Source organism: Alexandromys fortis, unplaced genomic scaffold (assembly GCF_014885135.2).
Source record: "Alexandromys fortis isolate MF-2015 unplaced genomic scaffold, M_Fortis_MF-2015_v1.1 scaffold_157, whole genome shotgun sequence".
Lineage (NCBI taxonomy): Eukaryota > Metazoa > Chordata > Mammalia > Rodentia > Cricetidae > Alexandromys > Alexandromys fortis.
Window position 1 is genome coordinate 1577275 of NW_026068041.1, and position 19254 is coordinate 1596528.

The 19254-nt window shown below is 52.8% G+C and overlaps 2 protein-coding genes across 3 annotated transcripts; both read right to left on the minus strand.

Moving 5' to 3' along the window:
- Positions 1-3864: 3864 nt before the first annotated feature.
- On the minus strand, positions 3865-9507 carry Nol12 (nucleolar protein 12). 2 transcript variants are annotated; one of them, XM_050165791.1, is made up of 7 exons: positions 9359-9484; positions 8982-9184; positions 7725-7830; positions 7076-7124; positions 6447-6589; positions 4489-4574; positions 3865-4285 (listed from the first exon to the last, which is right to left on the minus strand). In XM_050165791.1, exons 2-7 carry the CDS (start codon positions 9080-9082, stop codon positions 4120-4122), a joined length of 651 nt encoding a protein of 216 aa, XP_050021748.1. In that variant the 5' UTR covers positions 9083-9184; positions 9359-9484; the 3' UTR covers positions 3865-4119. The 2 variants fall into 2 exon arrangements, with proteins under 2 accessions (XP_050021748.1, XP_050021749.1); XM_050165792.1 differs by lacking the exon at positions 8982-9184 and having other exon boundaries at positions 9359-9507.
- Positions 9508-15443: 5936 nt separating this feature from the next.
- Positions 15444-18835, minus strand: Lgals1 (galectin 1). The gene is made up of 4 exons (XM_050165807.1): positions 18711-18835; positions 17479-17558; positions 15858-16029; positions 15444-15654 (listed from the first exon to the last, which is right to left on the minus strand). Exons 1-4 carry the CDS (start codon positions 18717-18719, stop codon positions 15508-15510), a joined length of 408 nt encoding a protein of 135 aa, XP_050021764.1. The 5' UTR covers positions 18720-18835; the 3' UTR covers positions 15444-15507.
- Between the last annotated feature and the right edge of the window lie 419 nt (positions 18836-19254).

A 19254-nucleotide genomic window follows, 5' to 3' on the forward strand; every position in this document is an offset into this window, starting at 1 on the left:
CCCTACCCCAGCTTACTCGAATTCACAGAGATCTGCCTCCCTTTGCCTCCCAAGTGCTGGGATTAAAGGCGTGAGCCACCACCGCCCAGCCCTGACCCAGCTTTTAAGCTCTACTGTGCACTGGTTACACACCAGCTCCTAAGCCAGTCCTTTACATATAGCAACAAAGATCAGAGATGTCAGCTGACTTGCCAGGGTCACCCGGCTAATAAAGAGCAGAATCAGGACAAAAATCTTGGGATGTCTGACTCTGCAGACCACTGTGGGGCATCCTCATTCGCTCATTTGCCCGTGTCTGGTGAAGTGCTCAGAAAGGAAAGCATGAATAAACGGTGGCTTCTTCCCAAGTGAGGGCAGAAGTGAGACCAGGAACAAGCCGTCCTGGCCCAGCACGGAGCTGGCTGACAAGCACAGTGGGCTTCCTCCGTGGCCTGGCTAGCTGTAAGAAAGACGGGCTAGTGAGATCTGGGTTCAGGGTCAGCCTTTTAGTGCTTCTTGGCTGGGTGACCTTGAGACAGTTACAGTTACTTGACCTCTCTGAGCCTGGGGTGGAATGGGTATTTCTGAGTTGGAACTGAGCAAGGTCCCAGCCCTCTGGCCCTACAAGGCAATGCAACCTAGAGACGACTGAGGCGGATGAGCCTGACAACCCAGCCATGAAACATTTATGGAGCCCTTTGTCAGTTAAGATTGCTGAGGGTTCATCAAAGAACAAGAGACCCGTGCACTGCTTTTGTGTGTCTGTATGGTGGAGGAAAACTGACCCAGGCAAGAGAAACAAGCAAAGCATGACTGGGCTGACTGGTGCTCAGGAGAAAAGAGAGCAGGGCAGAGAGAGGCACGCGAGGCCTGGGCAGTGTGTTTCCAAGAAGGTCGTCAGCGAGGTCTTAGAGAAGTGGCTCGTGCACCTCAGCAAAGACCCAGAAGTGTCAGTTTTTTTCTTTTAAGCTTCTCCAAAGTATGCAGGCTCCCTTGGTTGAGATGCTAGTAACCTAATCACTTAGGGTATCATTTTTAAGACTATTTATTTATTCTTCTTTTATGTGCATTGGTGTTTTGCCTGCATTTGTCTGTGTGAGGCTGTCAGTTCCCCTGGAACTGGAGTTATACACAGCTGTGAGCTGCCATGTGGGTGCTGGGAATTGAACCTGGGTCCTCTAGAAGAGCAGACAGTGCTCTTAACTGCCGAGCCATCTCTCCAGCCCCTTGTCAGGGTATTTTATCACAGCAACAGATGACACTAAGCCACACTCTACCTGGCTCATTACTTCACTGGGCATTTGCTTGGCTCACGGCCCTAGCTGAGACCCCTCAGTGAGCTGGAGAGTGCTATGACTTCTGTTCTAGCCCAGAACCTATCTTCACCCGGCCAGGGGAAGGAGCACCCAGCCCTCTTCCTCCCATGGACAATGGAGGGCCAGAGCCTGGGTGGGCAAGGTAGAGGCCCTGACAGAGGGGAGCAGGATGGATGACTGCCCTGGGGTCATCAGAGCTGCAGCCAGGGCTGTTCTTGAGGACCACACACAGCCAGGCTTGTTTTCACCTGTTTACTTGCACAGGAAAACAGAGTTAAAATTAAACACTGAGGCCGGGCTGTGGTGGCACACGCCTTTAATCCCAGCACTTGGGAGGCAGAGGCAGGCAGATCTCTGTGAGTTGGAGACCAGCCTGGTCTACAAGAGCTAGTTCCAGGACAGGCTCCAAAACCACAAAGAAACCCTGTCTCGAAAAACCAAAAAAAAAATAAAATAAAATAAACACTGATTGTGGCTCACAGGTACAGTCCAAGGAATGGTGGCACAATCAGACTGTGGTGATGGAAGCTCGCTTCTATCCAAGGGAACGCAAGTGTTGCTATGACGCCAAGTTGACTCTAAGCTGGAGGCCTCTCCTGTGCCGTCTCTGAATCGGTGAACCACAGCATATTTTCACTGCCTTGTGAGGGCTCAAGTTCTCTCCAGGAAAGCTGGCTCTGTCTCCCCCACCCGGAGCAAGAGGGAGCAAGAGCGCTCAGCTGAGATCCTGGGCAGGGCTGTCTTTCACCTCAGCAACCCCTGAATGGCCCCCTCTGGAGGCGAGGCCCCGAACCTTGGCCGGTTTCTTTGGGTACGGTCAGCCAGCTTGGTGACTTGGTCTTTGCCACTGACATTGGAGTTACCACCTCTCCTGGGTGCCCTCCTTGGAGTGCTCACCACAGGTTCATGGCACTTGAGCTGCCTGGCTTGCGGCTTATCTGCAGTGTCCTGAACCTGGCTAGCGGCCTGAAAATCCTTGGAGAGTTTAGGCCTGCAGGGGGAGGCCCTCCCTTCTCTCCCGGTTCATCCAGGGTTTGTTTCAGATCTGTCTGCACACACCCTCACTGCCACCAGGGGGCCTCGCTAACATACAAAGACCAGACTCTGGTTCCATTCCGCCTGGGTATGGGCTTCCTCCCCCCTAACTTACAACCCCTTGCTCTCCAGGGACCTTGAACTGCACAACCTTCTCTCCTGTTGCCCAGTTCTGGAAGAGCCTCTCCAAATACGTGAAGGGACTTCTCTGATCAGATGCCCGTGTCCTGCTCTTGATGCCTCGGCCGGCCGGCCGCCTCCCTGGACTGAGTCACTGCCCATTGTTTTCCCACTCTGTGCTGCTGGACAGCCTCCCGACTCTTCCTGTGTCCCAATCCTTCTTTCCTCTGCTAGCAGACCAACCCCTAGTCCTATGGGCACTTGCCTTCCTAAAACAGCTCCTCCCAGCAGGGAGCGTCCTCCTCCCCACCCCACACCCCTGGCCTTTGCCTTCTATTTAGCCAGCAGAACACAGCAAGTGTGTAGGCCTTTTAAAAGGATAATTATGTCCTTCTTCATCGCTTTCTCTTCCCTGCTAGCTGAAATGCATCTATCTTGGGCTGTGAGGCAAAGTTATTAAAAAAAGAAAGGAAGAAAGAAAGAAAGAAAGAAACAAAGAAAAATAAAAGGAAAATCTAAAAGCCTGCCACCCCAGCTTCTAGCCTTCCCAGCTCCGGGCTGGTAACTTTCTTCTTGTCAGCCTGAGAGTCCTTACTACACGATGATCCAGCTGTGAGCTTTTGATGTGTGGAGCTGAACTTCACTGTCCTAAAGCTACATAGCCCAAGCTGGCCTAGAACTTGGGGTCTCCCACCTAGGCCTCTTGAGCTGCAGGAACTGCAAACGTGGCCTCATGACGTCATCATTCCTTTTCTTGTGTTTGACAAGATAGAGACACGCTGTGAGCTGTGAGGGGTGAGCCAGTGTGATGTAGAGAATCCTGTACTCCTCACACTCGAGCCTCAGGGCAGCCTGAAGGAGGTTCACACAGGGAAACACCCAGCAGGACAGCGCTGCTTGAGGCTCACATGGGGAGCAAATCCCGGCAGCTCCTGGCTTGTTGTTCTGCTCAGTGGTCTAGAGGATGAGGCCCAGGCCTATGGTAAAGTTACCCCTCCCAAAGCAGAGAGGGCAGGGAAGGAGGGAAGGGGCTGAGTCCCAGGAAAGGCCCTGCCTGAGCTGAGCTTTCCATCCCTGAATGTGGCCTCTGACTCAAGTCCTCAGTCTTCAGATACCACCTGGTACACCTGGTAGCTAGCCCAAGATGGCACAGAACTCCCCATGTAGCTAAAGATGACTGTGGATTGAGTCTCCTGCCTCAGCCTCCTTGGTGCGGTATTACTGTACACAACCACAGCCGGCCACAGCTCTGGAGTCTACATGGAACACGCTGGTCTCCAGCTATGACTAGGGGACCCAGATATGACAGGATCTTGTAATAGCCTCAGGAAAACCTCGAGGTGGAAGGTGGACCCCTGGCCATTCCCACCGCCCCAGAAGGCAAAGCCAGGACAAACCACAAGCACACCGTGAGGAGTTTCAAGGACTGCTGAGGCCCAGGTGATGTACATTAGTGAGGAGGCCCTGGCAGTGCTCTGCAGGCTCCAGGACCTGGGCTCTAGGAAGTCCATTCCTTCTGGGCTCAACCCCAGGATGGTCCCCAAGCAGGGACAGCCCCAGGCTGGAGAAGTCCTGCTTTCCAGGCTTAGGCTGTAGTTCCTCCTCAACACAGCTGGCTTACAGGGACAGCCAGGGACTTCGGCTGGGGACCCGCAGGCTTCTCGAGCGCTCACTCCCCGCTGTGCCTGGCTTTTCCAGTCATCCGGCGGCGCTGGGTCTTGCTGGTACGAGTGGCACTAGGAGGTTTCTTGGCGGAGTCCTGGGCCCGCCGAGGGTGTTTCCTTTTGACCTTTTTCCGGCCATGCGCGTGCAGCGTGGCTGTGAGGGAGGAGATGCTACGGGGGAAGTGGAGGCTGGTGAGGCCAGCGTCTGGGACAAGCTCCCCACACATCTCAAACTCTGCTGGTTTGGCTCCACAGAGCCAGGCAGACCCCGCCCCTGCCCCCACAACCCCTCTGGCTAGGGTATAGGGTAGTTCCACACATCTAGCCACTAGTGCAAATAGGAATGGGACCAGAAACTACAGGCCAGAGCTCACCGCTGGGATAGCAAGGGATCTTTGGACTTCTTGGGCAAGGCTTTAGTTGGCTTCTCCGTTGATGGCGCCTCCTCCTGGTCCCCTTGCTAGAGAAACAAAGGATAGGGACTGTTATAGGGAGTGGACCAGCAAACCGAGCAGTCCTGACTTCAGAAGTCTGAGCAGGGCCCAGAGAAGGCTCTGGGTAGTGCACTGTGGATGGCTCAACAGTCAACTTGACACACCCTAAAGTCATCTGGGAGATCCTCAGTTGAGAAACTGCCTATATCAAGTTGGTCTATGGACAAGCCCAAGCCTACACAGGGTGGTATCATTCCTTAGGCAGGTGGTCCTGGGCTGTATAGAAAAGCTAGCTAAGCTGAGCTAGTGAGTGTGTCTGAGTGAGCGAGCAGGATTCCTCCACAGTTTCTACCTCAGGTTCCTGTGTTGAGTTTCTGACCTCACTTCCTTCTATGATGACCTGTGATGTGGAAGTACAAGATGAAGAAACCCTTCCCTCCCTTAAGTTGTCTTGGTTATCGTGTTTGTCACACTGGCAGAAAAGAAACTAGGACACTATCTGAGAACCAGAACGACAAAGGACAGCCTGCATCCAAGCATTCACCAACAGCGAAATCCGCGCAATGACAACAAGACTCTGGGTCAGGCTTTAAAGGACGTGCATGAAGTCAGGCCGCAGCTTTCCAGGATGGAGACACTTCAACTCAGAGAACGAACTTCTCTTTGAGACAGGCCCCAGCTGAGCTCGAACTAATGATCCTCCTGCCTTCACCCCCTTGTGTGCTTCCACACCTGGGCCTCAGCAATGGGTGGGATTTTGCTCTGTTGTTTTTGTATCCTGGTGACTAGACCTAGGGTCTCACATTCTGGGCAGGCTGCATCCTCAGCCCAGAAATGCACTTTATACTGAGCTCTCTGGTAAGTTGGAGTTGACCAGCTGCACAATGAAAAGAAATAAAACATCTGGAAGGAAACACAGTGTCTGTGCTGAGACCAGATTTCTTGTCTTTTTTTCTTTTTGTTTTAATTTTTTTTTTTTTTTTTTTTTGTTTTTTCGAGACAGGGTTTCTCTGTGGCTTTGGAGCCTGTCCTGGCACTAGCTCTTGTAGACCAGGCTGGTCTCGAACTCACAGAGATCCGCCTGCCTCTGCCTCCCGAGTGCTGGGATTAAAGGCGTGCGCCACCATCTCCCGGCTTTGTTTTAATTTTTAAAGCCATTTATGTGTATAAATATATTGCTTGCACGTATATCTGTACAGCAAAGGCACACCTGGGTCCTTGCAGAGGTCAGAAGGTGTCACATCCCTTGGAAATGGAGTAATAGATGGTTGTGAGCCATCATGTGGGTACTAGGAATTGAAGCTGGGGCTTCTTCGAGAGCAGAAAGTGTTCTCATCTCCAGGACCCAGACTCTCGCTATCCTTTGAACACTGCACTGTAATAGCTCAGCCAGGACCTTCAGGGTATTCGGATTTTGTTCTTGTATTATTTAGTGTGTGTGAGTTGGGATGGGGGTGTGTGTAGGAGGTGAGAGGAGAACCTGTAGGAGCCAGCTCTCTACTTCCACTATGTGGCGTTCCAGAGCTCCGGGGACTGAACTCAGACCATGGAACTCTGGTGGTGGAAGCACCTTTACTCTCTATCTCGCTGGCTGGGCATTTTCTAAGTAACGAGAGGACGATTTAAAGGACAAAGGAGGACCTGTGTAGGTTCTATGTAAATAGCATAGCATTTTATTCAAAAGACTTGAACATTTGCAGAGCTGAAAGACCCTGATTATAGAAATTCCTATACTCGCCCCCATATCCTGGGAGGTCACCATGGCAACACTCAACTGACTGATGAACTGAGCTTTCAAGGGGCACACTTCCTGCAGGATACCCTTGACATGGGCAGGCACTGAGCAGACCACACAGACCAATCTACTCCTTCCTCCTCAGGGCTGTCCCAGGACCTACCTCAGGCAGGGGCAGACCTAGCAGCCGGGCCCCGGAGAGGTCCAGGTCACTGATGGTGGTCACGGTGACTGTGTGGTTGGGGTGGTCGTACTGCACTGACTCTGTCTTTGCTGTCACTAGCCGCTCCAGCTCATCTGCCTCCTCTGCAAGATGGACACAACCAGTCTTCAGCCCTGGCTCAGCCACCACACCTCTGCAGCCTCCCTCTGAGCCCCAGAGGGATGAGGACTGGCGTGCAGTGTGCCTTTCTAGAGCCCTCCCCACCCTCTGTTCCTGCACCTCCAGAGTGGTCCAGATTTCCACCCACAGGCAAGTGTTGGAAATGACCCTCTCTTCCCTTTGTGCTCCAGCTGTCCTTGCCCTGGAGAAACTGAGTGACAGCAAGAGCTGTTCCATCTCCAGGCTCTCTGTTCAGCCTCAATTTACCATGTGGTCTGGGTCTCCTGGTCTCTGATCCACATGCACGTAGACCCCCTCCCCCTTGGCCCCTATGTCACCACCAAGATCTCTATGGCTAAGAAAATCACCCTCTATCCAGCTTTCTCCCCATTCTTCCTTATCCCCACCCGGGGACACACAAGCCCAGGCTCACTAGATGCTATCCACAGAAGACCTTGGTGGGGGCTTACCTAGTGCCTCCTCTCTTTCTGCCAGCATCTTCAGGTATTCCTGGTGGCGCTGAAGTCAGACAGGAGGATGTGATGGTGTTAACTGTTAAGCTGACAGAATCTAGGAAGGCCCGGGGGATGGGCCTCTGAGCATACCTATGGGATATTATCTTGAGGTGGGAAGACCTGCACCCTGTGGGTGGTGCTAGTCCCTGGCTGAGAAAGAGCTGAACAGCAGCACGTGATCATCACTCTGCTTCCTGAGTGGGGATGTGACGGGACCAGCCAGCTCAAGCTCCTGTCACCTGACCCTAGAGCCAGAACAAGCCCTATCTCCCATAAGCTGCTTCTGTCAAGAGTATCTCATGACAGCCACAGAAAAAGACACTAAAACAGAAATGAACACAGTGAGAATGGCCTTTCAGCCCATCGGGGCAACAGCCCTGCTCACTTCCACAGTGTGAGACCACAGTTCATGGGGTAAGCTCAAAAGGAGACTTGCCCTTCACACACACACACACACACACACACACACACACACACACACACACACCAGGGTCTCTACTCCTGTGACAGCTCCAGCTACGCTCACACGCTCTCTGTTCTGCTGCCCCTCCCCTGGTAGATGGGTCCCCACCCCTTCAACTCTCCATCCTCCTCTGTACTGCACCTCTTCCCGGAGCTTCTTCTGCTCTTGCTTCAGCCTCTGCTTTATCTCCTCAATGGCCGCCTTCTTCCGCTCCACCTTCCGCTTGTGGAAGCCTGTCAGGTACTCCCTGCAGGAAGGAAGCAGGGGAGTGCGCAGAGTCGGGAGGAGACACGAGGAAAGAAGGGCTCTAGACAAACCCTCCAGTGACATAGAGCCAGGCTCTAACTTACCCACTAACACCTCTACCCTCTCAACAGCCTGTCCTTATTTTACAGATAAGGACACTGAGGGGAGACAAGGGTACTTATCCAGTGTCACAGAGAACGCAGTATGGATCATTCAATGACAAGGGTACCTTGAGAGAAATGAGTTGCTAGTCCTGACTGGATCATCACAGAGTACTTTTGTAATCCTAGGTGGTGTAACCTACCACACACCTTTGCTGGAAGTCTTACTACACTCTATCACTGAGCACGTCACCACACAATGTGTGACAGAGAATGCTGCCTTTTCCTAGGCTTCTTTCTCCTGGGTACCTACTTCACCTGTGTTTCTTTTTTTTTTTTTTTTAATATTTTATTTATTTATTATGTGTACAATATTCTGTATGTGTGTATGTCTGCAGGCCAGAAGAGGGCACCAGACCTCATTACAGATGGTTGTGAGCCACCATGTGGTTGCTGGGAATTGAACTCAGGACCTTTGGAAGAGCAGGCAATGGTCTTAACCTCTGAGCCATCTCTCCAGCCCCCTTCACCTGTGTTTCTTGCTCCTTGGTGGGTACACACAATGCCAGTTAGTCGAGACGAGACACAGAGCAGGTGAAAGCTGCGTCCACACCGGTAGGAGTCGTCTCTAGTGGGGCTTTCCAAGAACGCCTTCACCCAGACCCCAAAACTCTTTCATTGAACCAACACCCAGTCCTCAACGACATCTGAGCCCTGAATCCACCAGTGGGGTGGGGCCTAGGGGTGCCCCCCACCTTCCCGACTCTTGCTTCCTCCTATCTGGTATCTGCTGTTCCTGATTTTGTGGTTGTACTGGAGAGTTAAACCTAAACTAATTACTTTATATTGATTTGGGGACAGGGACAGGGACTCTACATATCGCCCAAACGCCCAGACTGGTCTTGAACTCTCTCTGTAGCCCTTGACTTTGCAATTCTCCTGCCTCAGCATTCCGGGTGGCTTGGATTATAGGTCTTCACAACCAGGCCTGGCAACTGAGGTTTCGTTTGGTGCTCTGCACTAGGGTTTTCGCAGACCCACTACAACGTGCCATTTATCCGCGATGACACCGAAGCACAGAAGTTCAGCCTCCGGGACCCAAGCTTGGTTGGAACACAGTACGATGAGAGAATGAACATAGACCTCTCTCATCCTATTCTCTCGTCGTTCGTCTACGGCAGCCGGCTGTGTGCCGCGACCATGGACCGGGCTGGACTCGAGAAGTCCAGGGCACTGCTCTGCGCAGACTGAGACCTGCGGGGGTAGAGCGGGAGTCTGCATCCCGCTACGTGGGGAAAGCGGACCGAGGTCTTCAGGCACGTCCAGGGGCGGAGCCGGAAGAGCTCTCTGCGTGAACGTGCGCACCCTGGGCTTGGCTAGGCCTCTCCCGGCAGCCCGACGGGAATTGGGTTCGACCCGACCACTCACCGCCGCTTCTCTTCATCAAAGCTGAGGACGAGCCGGGGCCGCCGGTCATCTCCATCTCGCTTCTTTTTCTTGTTGCGGCCCATTACAGCGAAGCTTCCGGCAGCGTGGCTGCTGCTAGCCTAAAACACTTCCGTGTGTAGCAGTTTCAGATTTCCGGAGAGCGCGCTTAGTGGCCTTGTTCTACAGTTCCGTTCCGCCGATTTGTCTCCGCCTTTTAAGGGAGCCTCCCATCCTGTCTCTCACAGTTTTGATTCAGGTCTGAGCAATTTTCCCAAAATGGCTTCAGTGAGAACTAGGCTCCCCGATTCCATCACCTAGCCTGGCCCTAACAGGCGCTTAATATGGAGTTATTCATGAATGGCTAAAATCTACTGATCTTAGATGGTCGGCGGCGGTGGTGTACACTTTTAATCCCAGCACTCGGGAGGCAGAGGCAGGCGGATCTCTAAGTTAGAGGGCAGCCTGGTCAACAGAGCAAGTTCCAGAATGGCCAAGGTTACACAGAAAAAACCTGTCTCAAAAAAACAAAAGGGGGGGACGACTGATCCTAATTGAGTTCTGATGTCAATTCTTTAGTGATTTCCATAAGGAAACTACGTGGATTCGAACACTGGTACTCATCTACCAGCTGTGTGGCCCTAGAGCAATTGCCTTTTTGCTTTTAAAAGATTAAAATAGCCGGGCAGTGGTGGCACACACCTTTGATCCCAGCACTTGGCAGGCAGAGGCAGAGTTCAAAGCCAGCCTTGTCTACATAGTATGTTCTTGGATAGCCAGAGCAGAACTACATAATAGAGAGAGAGACCCTGCCTCAAAAACAAATACAAACAGACAGAATATTGTATGCATAATAAATAAAAATATTTAAAAAACAAACAAATAAATAAGATTTTTAAAAAAGAAGGAAAATTACCTGCCTGAGTGAGTTTATGTGTACTACAGGAGTGGAGTGCCTGCAAGCCCGGAAGAAGGCATCAGACCCCCTGCCACTAGAGTCACTCACAGATGTTGTGAGTCATCACATGGGTGCTGGGAATCAAGTCCAGGTCCTCTGCAAGAGAATAGCTGCTAAGCCCTGAGCCATCTCTCCAGAGTCATCTCCCCATCGTCTTCTTCTTTGTGCCCCATTGACCCATCTATAAAGTACAGATAATTGTAGTGACTTTGTGGCATTATTGCAAAGAAGGGGTTCTAGAACTTGGGCATGCACTAGATGTCCTAGAAGACTTGATGAAATCCAGATCCAGGGTTTGTGGGTCAGCACATGTGGACAGAATATCCGTTTCTAGCACTTTCTCGGATGGCCCGAACACTGCTCCTGCTCGCAACAAACTTTGAGAGCCACGGCAGTAGTGGCACAAGTGAGCTGTGTCAGGAGTATGCAACACAGTGCTCTGCCATGCTCAGGTTTGCTGCACAAACCACATCCAGCTATGTGCCTCAGTTTCCCCAACTATGGAAAGGGAGTTTACCAACAAACCTTCTACTATCTATCACACACGTTTGAATGTGGGGCACTGGGTAAAATAACAGCAGACAGGGCTCTTAGTGACTCTGTTGTGCAGTTGACTTCCCCCATTCTCAAGACTATGTGCATTTGGTCCTGTGCCGGGTGCTGAAGACACGGCTGATGCTCTTGACTCTGTAAGGCCTGTGGCCAAGTAGGTGATCGTGAGTGTACCAGGGAGGAGGCCTCTGTAGCAAGAAGCTGAGGAGGCTACAGGAGGTCAGGATTGCCTCCAGCAACGTGGAGGGCAGGGAGGAGCCCAGAGCAGGTGATGATATACAGGGTAACAGGCAAAAAACAGATTCTTAGGATCCAGTCCTCTTCCAGATGGAAGCCCAGAGAGCCAGTAAGCCACACATATTGAAAGCCTCCTGAATGCCAAGCACTCAGAGAGGCAAGATGTCACTTAAGAAAGGACTGTGCTTGCCGGGTATTGGTGGCACACACATTTTATCCCAGCACTCAGGAGGCAGAGGCAGGTGGAGCTCTGTGAGTTCTAGATCAGCCTGGTCTGCAGACTGAGTTCTAGGATAGCCAGGGTGAGCCAGACAGCCTGTCTTTGGTCTCCCTTCCCAGCTCCCTGGCCACTCCCACAGAAGCTGATTTGTCTGCATTTTGGAAGGCAGGATGCAGACTGTGAGGGTGGTTTTCAGAAGGAGCCTCACCTACAGTAGGCATGACACCCCATAGATGTCGGGTTCCTCCCACAAGGGTCCTCTATTTGGAGACTCCATGTTGGATGCTGAGAAGTTATCTTCAAAGTGGGGGTCCCCAAACTGGGCTGTAGTTCTGGGAAGTGGAGACGGGAGGATCGGGAGTTCAAGGTCATTCTCTGAAACATAGAAAATTGAAGTCCAGCCTGGGCTACTTGAGACCTCATCGAAAGAACAAGGTTTCAGGGTGCTAGACAGACATGCTTCTGAGTGGTCACTTCTGCTCCCTGAGGGTCAAGCCCTCCTGCGACCCTTGGCATCTCCCCTCTGGAAAGAGGCATCGGCCGGCCACACTGTACCTCATGGAGAAGTCTTGAACTGCTTTCTGCTGCAGGGCTCCCACCTACTGCTCCCTCCTCTCCTGTGGCTGCTGACTAAACAGACGTTCTGTGGCCTGACTTGATAAGTCCGCTTCTCCTGCGAGCCCCTTCTCAGACTCCTCCCTCTGACTCCTCCTGGTCTGTATCATTCACTTGATGCCTTCTGGGTGGAGGCTGTGGCCTCTGCTGCTCCTTTCTTTCTTTCTTTCTTTCTTTCTTTCTTTCTTTCTTTCTTTCTTCTTTCTCTCTCTTTCTTTCTTTCTTTCTTTCTTTCTTTCTTTCTTTCTTTCTTTCTTTCTTTCTTTCTTTCTTTCTGTATACAACATTCTGCCTGCATATGTGCCCGCACGCCAGAAGAGGACACCAGATATCATTACAGATGGTTGTGAGCCACCATATGGTTGCTGGGAATTGAACTCAGGACTTCTGGAAGAGCAGTCAGTGCTCTTAACCGCTGAGCCATCTCTCTAGCCCAACAGGGTCTCTCTTTATACCCATGTCTGTCCTGGAACTCCCTATATAGACCAGGCTGGCCTCGAACTCACAGAGCTCTAGCTGCTGAGTGAGGATTAAAGGTGTGTACCATTTAGCTGGTAGTCTGTGCACTTTTATTATTGCTATTACTTGTAATTTATTGTACTTATGTGGGTGTTTTGCCTGAGGAGATCAAATGAGAGTGTTGGGTCCTCTGTAACTGGAGTTACAGATAGTTGTAGATGGTTGTTAGCTGCCATGTAGGTGTTGGGGATTGACCCCTGGTTCTCTTAAGTGATCTTAATCACTAAACCATCTCTCCAGCTGCAGCCCTGTGGCGATCCTTACGGGCCTTCCCATCAGGCTAGTGCGGTTCTTATCCTTGCTGTACAGATGATAAGGCTTAAAGAGGAAAAGTGGCTGGATCGAAGCCACTCAGTAGGTGGTGGGGCCAGAGCCCTGTGCACAGTGCGGCCCCACCCTCCCACTATTCTTGTGTGTTCCAGAGCGGGGAATGAGATGGCTGCTGGCTGGGGACCTCAGGAGAGAGCCCTGCAAGATTGCCCCTCCCTCAGTTCAGCTGTGGGCACTGCAGGGCCTGCGGAGGCCATGGCAATTCCATGATAGCTTCCCAGGGAGGGTGAAATATGCTTCCCTGTGTTGGCTCTGCAGTCCCGCACTCCACTCGTACTGGCGAGATTTCTGCCTGCAATTCTCTTTGCATTTACTGAGTATCTAATGAGTGCCAGAGGCAGCCGGGGATGCCACATGGACGGGAGGAAGACAAGAGCAACGACTGTTTATTCAGCTATTTTTACATGATGTCTGGAGGGCTGACCCCCATTCCACCGAGAAGACAGGCTCAGTCAGCTGCAGCCTGAGGCTACACAGCTGAGAGCTGGTCCAGCAGTCAGGAGGCTAAGGCAGGAGGCTCAGATGTTCAAGATCATCCTTGGCTTCTTAGGGAGCTTGAGGCCTGCTGGGCAGAGGGGTGGGTGTGTGCTGAGGTAGCTGAATTTCTCTAGACTGGTTTGCTAGGCTCCTGGGAGACACTGAGCCTTTAAAGGGAACCAGCATTTTCAGAGCCCCTGCCAGGTGCCAGGCATCACACATCTCTGTACGTCACCTCGGGGAACCTCAGTGACCACACAGAATATGAGCCACTGTTAACTCGATTTACCAGAAAAGGAAGCTGAGCCACAGCGATGCTGTGTAACGGGTTCAAGAACACACAGCGGTGGAGCTGGTGTTTGAACTCGGGTCTGTCTGATTTTATGCCCAGTGGTCTCTCTCTGCTCTGTAGTCATCTTTCCCACAAGGTTAGTGCTCAGCGCCCATGGGGAGACTCCCGTGGTGAATTGTGAAGACGGGAAGACAGTCTAAGGAACATTTTCTTCGGAGCCCAGCAGAGGGCGCCTCTTCCACAACCACACTTCAAAGCTTTCTCTCTAGGGGCCACTTAGGAGCCTCAGAGCAGTAGGGGAGCCCAAGGCATGTGCATTCCATTCTCTTTGAACTTTTCCTTTGGGTGACCTCCCCCTTCCTAAATCCCAGGGGACCCATCGACATGAGAACATCCTGCTATGGATGGGGAAACTGAGGCTGGAAGATGCAAGAAACCCTGCCAGGTGGGTGCCAGATGTCCTAGAGAGTAAGATCTGCTGCTCTCGCGTGTGCCTGCCCCAGCTGCAGGGCGTTATACCCAGGATTTGAGAGTTTCAGAGAGCCTAATTGGGTTCACATTTGAAGCCTTCCGGAACCTTGGCTCAGTTCCTTCAGCTGTTTCCTGAGTGAGTGAGTGTGTGTATGTGTGGTGGAGGTGGACAATGGTGGCCCGCAGATCTACTGCAGTTACCTGTGCTGGTGTGTCAGGGCTCAGCTAAGAGCAGGGCATCCCAAGGAAGCAGAACCTAGGCCAGTGCTGGGAAGACACCTGCCTCTGGAAGCCAAGAGGAGACCACAGTGGCAGGCCCGCCTATCAGTGAGCTATCTGCCCTCAGGAAGACCTGCTTGTGGGTCTTCCAGGCAGCCTCCCAATCCCAGTCTCTGAAGGGGCCAACCCAGAACCTCCAATCACATTAAGGGGCTGACTCTAGCCAGCCTAGGTTCCCACAATTAGGGAGGGGACCTTTCCAGGGTCTCAGTGTCAACAGCTTTTAGCCTAGTCCTCTAGATGCCTTTGGATTCCACGAGAGTGGCCATGTGGCTGAGGATCAGGAAGCTAGGAAGCCTGCTTCCCTGTGTGCTCAGTGTGCTCAGCTGTCGAGGAGTCGTTTTGTCCCTCAGGGCCCACAGGACCTGTTTTCTCCCCTCTCATTGGTAGGAATATGAAGGCAATAAGGTGGCACATGCCTTTAGTCCCAGCACTTGGAAAGCAGAGGCAGGCGGATCTCTGAGTTCGAGGTCAGCCTGGTCTACAAAGAGTTCCATGATATTCAGGCTGTTACATAGAGAAACCCTGTCTCAAAACCCCGCCCCCGAAAAGGTAGCATAAAAGACTACAAATTACAGGACATTGACCATGATGTATCCAGAGCAGGACTTGGCCTCCTCCTTAAAAATCTCATTCAACAGGGCTGGAGAGTTGGCTCAGAGGTTAAAAACCACTGACTTGGTCTCCCAAGTAGATAGTAGTATAGGGCTGCATACTAGTCCAGTTTGGTCTTTTATTAGCTCTTGTAGACCAGGCTGGCCTCGAACTCACAGAGATCCGCCTGCCTCTGCCTCCCAAGTGCTGGGATTAAAGGCGTGTGCCACCACTGCCTGGCCCCAGATTGGTTTTGAACACTTGGCGATCTCATAGGTTTCAAGTATGTGCCACCATTCCCAGTGGCTTTCTGGCCCTTGTGAAGGTAATAGGGTCCTGTTGTTCATTTCCCCACCCCCCCCCCCAGTTCTGTCACCCTGGGACAGGTTCACACTAGGTCCCCTATGCTCTGGACTCTTCTTGAATATGGGGGAAGAAGAGAGACCACCTGGACCAAAAGGGGCACATGGAGGAACGAATGGGAGTGGAGACTGATCAGGCCCAGGCAGGGCCCCTCACATAGACAGACACAAACACTTTCACATGAAGGTCCGGGTTGTGGGGTGCAGAGGCAGCTGCCTTTATTGACAGCCATGGGTTCGCTGGCTTCACTCAAAGGACACACACTTGATCTTGAAGTCGCCATCTGCTGCCATGTAGTTGATGGCCTCCATGTTGAGGCGGTTGGGGAACTTGAACTCATGCCCATCTGGCAGCTTGATGGTCAGGTCGGCCTGTTCAAAGGTGATGCACACCTGGTGGGTAGAGAAGACCAATGAGTGACACCCAGGAGCATCTCAGAGCCTGGATGACAGCCCCTATAGAGGGGAGTCCCTGTGCAGGTTCCGAATGGGATGACACGGGTAATCAGAGTCAGGCAGGGCCAGCCTGTCTCTGAACACTAAAGCCAGCACTGCCCAGCCCACCCAGGGCCCCGCTCGGCTCCAGTCCTGCCCACCTCTACGATGCTTCCAGGCTGGAAGGGGAAGGCAGGCTCGCGCTGCTCGGTCCCCCAAGCTCCGCCATCCTTGCTGTTGCACACGATAGTGTTGGCATCCCCGTAGGCGTCGAAGCGGGGGTTGAAGTGCAGGCACAGGTTGTTGCTGTCTTTCCCCAGGTTCAGCACAAAGCTAGGGAGTGACAGGTAGGCTTGAGGCCGTGTTGGCTAGCTCTAGACCCAAAGCTCATTGAGAAAACATTAATGCACCTCGTTGAAACCTGGTCAACAGGAAGACCAGGAACCTGGACTCAAAGCCTTCCAGAACCCTGGCTCGGTTCCTTCAGCTATTTCAAGAAAAGACAGAGCCCCGCAAGGCCCCCTCGTTGTGTGAGTTGAGCTAGACCCTGTTATTCCTCTCTGAGCCACAGTTTTTTCCTATCTGTACAATGGGGGGGGGTGCTTCCCTGAAGGAATCTCTCTCCCAGATATGGATTGGTGTCAGTCCCTTTGGTCAAGGGGGGGGGGGGCTGTGTGACTTCCTAGGTACAGTCCTGTCTGTCTTGTGTATCTGGTACCCAGCACTGCTCAGGGCACACGCCAGATGCTCCATCATTGTGGAGTAAAAGAGAATATAAACTGGGTGCTGGTGGCGCAGGCTTTTAATCCCAGTACTCGGGAGGCAGAGGCAGATCGGTCTCTGTGAGTTCGAGGCCAGCCTGTTCTACAGAGTGAGTTCCAGGACTGCTAGGACGGCTACACAGAGAAACCTGTCTTGATAAACCACCAAAAAAAAAAAAAAAAAAAAAAAAAAAAAGAGTAAATAATAATATGGGATTTGATTTGTTGCATGGGGACTGGTAGTACTTGCCACCAAGGTCTGGTTTCAGGAAGAAAGAGAAAAGAGGGCCAAGGAACTCACTACAAGCAGTGAGCCAGCTGCTTTGATAAATCTGGCCCATGGCTTTCTCCACACCACAGCTTGCCCTCTGGCTTTATTAGGAAACCCAGGCTCCTCCGGGTGTGGAGTGTGGCGGTGCACACTTTTGAATCCCAGCACTGGGGAAACAGAGGCATGTGGGTCTCCGTGGAGGCTAGCCTGGCAGACATTGTAAGTTCCGTGCTAGCCAGGGATACATAGTGAGACCCTGTCTCCCCAGAAAAAAAAGAAAAGCCGAGGCTTCCTGAGCTTGGGTGACTGGTCCAAGGTCACATGGCGGGGTTGTACAACTGAGAGAGCAGCTTTGAAAGACAAGACCGAGCCCCGGCGACCCTCCCCCCCCCCCCCCCGTCAGCTGGCACGTGGGTGACCCTTCCCTCATTGCCACGCCCCACATTACCCACCCCAGGCGGAAGGGGAGGGAGTAAGCCGAGGTAGCTGTTGAGGCAGCAGCTGGTTTAGTTTAACAAACTCCAACGCAGAGAGAGGGGCGGGAGGGAGAGAGAGACCACGGTGAGGTTGACCAGATCCAGCGAGGAAGTGACTCACCCAGAAAACGCAGCAACTGCAGCTGGCCATTAACCCCCCGCGGGCGGGCAGTGGAGAAGCGGCTCTGGCCGGCCACGCCCATCCCTAGCCTCGGGACCCGAGGCCTGCGAACCGCGCCCCTGCCTCCGCCACCCCGTGCTGCTCCATTCTCACCTCTTGGCGTCGGGGGCTACCTCGCCCCGAACTCTGAGACACTCCCCAGGTTTGAGATTCAGATTGCTTGCGACCAGACCCTGTGTAGACAAGAACACCTAGCTGCATTTAGGGCCGAGTTAGGACATGGTCTGCACTATCTGCAATAGCCTGGGGTGTGGGCATGGGGTCACCCCACTCTCGGTGTCCTGACTAGCTCTAGGAGAAGTCTAAGGGTGGGGTGGGATGGACAGGACAAGCTGTAAGTCTTAGTCTTGATTGTCCCTGTGGTTAGGGACAGTCCCCATTCCCTAGGACTTAAGGCTGTCCTACATGCAGGATAGAGTGTAGAAGATTCAGCCATCATCCACTTGGAGAATTTTTTTTTCACTTAGAATGAAGGGGAAGATGGGGTGTCTCCGGGAGAGAGAAAGCAGTCTGGACCTTTCTAGTTCCCCTCGTCCGCCAGAGGCACACAGCCATGCCCGCGTGGAGAAGCTGAGGCGCAGGGCCGCTGGGCAGGAGAGTGCAGCCAGCGGGCTAGAGAGCCCAGCAGATAAATCTGGGCATTGCTGGGCACCTGCCTGGGTGGGTAGACAGAAGTTAATTTGTCTGAAGGGTTTCTTTGGCATTTGAACCCTCTCCCTGAGGGCTTGTGGAGGATTCGGACCTCAATCTATATCTTTCTATTTGTGCAAATGCACGCCGTCATCTGACCAGCAACCAGGAACAGTCCCAGCCTGGCCTGCAACTTATCTAGGGCCCAGGAGGTTTTCTGGAGCAGAGGGTGATCTACTGGGCCCTGGCTCTGTGACTGGGGACAGCTGCTGGGTGTGTGTGTGTGTGTGTGTGTGTGTGTGTGTGTGTGTGTTAGAAGCCTCTAGAATAGAGGGAAGCAGTGAGAAGCCTTGGCCAAAATGTCCTCCTTCCTTCCCCCTCCCCAGGTGGCCACACCCTTCCCACTCCCACTTCTCAGAAAACTGCAAAGTGGCAGTTTGGGACCTTGCAAGACATAAGTATGCTGCCGGAACTCGGAGAAATCCAGAATACTCTTTAGCCACAGAGGCTTAAGGTTTTAGGGGGAACTATGACACCCACCCCCATTTTACAGATGTAGCTACTGAGGGTCAGAGAAAACACCTGTCCAAGGCCGCACGCTGGGACTAGAAGCAGCTCCCAAACTGGCCACTCTCCCATGCCCATCTGCGTCTGCTCAGTCCCCTAGACCTTGAAGTGGAGGGTCTCGCACTCACACAGGCCATGACTGAAGCGAAGATTCCGGCGATCTGCTACACCAGCTGTCTGAAGACTCCACCCGAGTGACCGGCCCCAAGCCCTCGCCCGACCCTTTTAACTGGACCAGACCCAGTGAGTCCCGCCCCCCCCGTAGGCTAAGCCAATTGAATGTCAGGGAAGGGATGGGGGGGGGCACCAGAGGTGGAGTCAATTGATTATAAAGCCCGTTTTAGAGCAGAGGTGACCAGTCAGAGAGGAGAGCGCCCTTTCCTTAGTCCCTCCCTCGGGGTCCAAGCGGCCGCCCCTTATTCTTCCCCCATCCCTCTCCTCCCACTAAAAAAAGATTTGTGCTGTGGCAGAGATTGGGGGGAGCCAGTGGAAAATAGTTTGAGGATGAGTTAGGCGCAAGAGTTGGCGGGAAGGGGCCTGGGGCCAGAAGGCAGAGAGCCCCTGGGGCCCAGCGCAGCGGGTGGGGGTATGTGTGTGTGTCGAGGTCTGCAAAGAATTAGAGCCGTGCTAGAAGAAGCTGCCCCCTGGCAGACCGGGGTGTGGCTTCGGCTG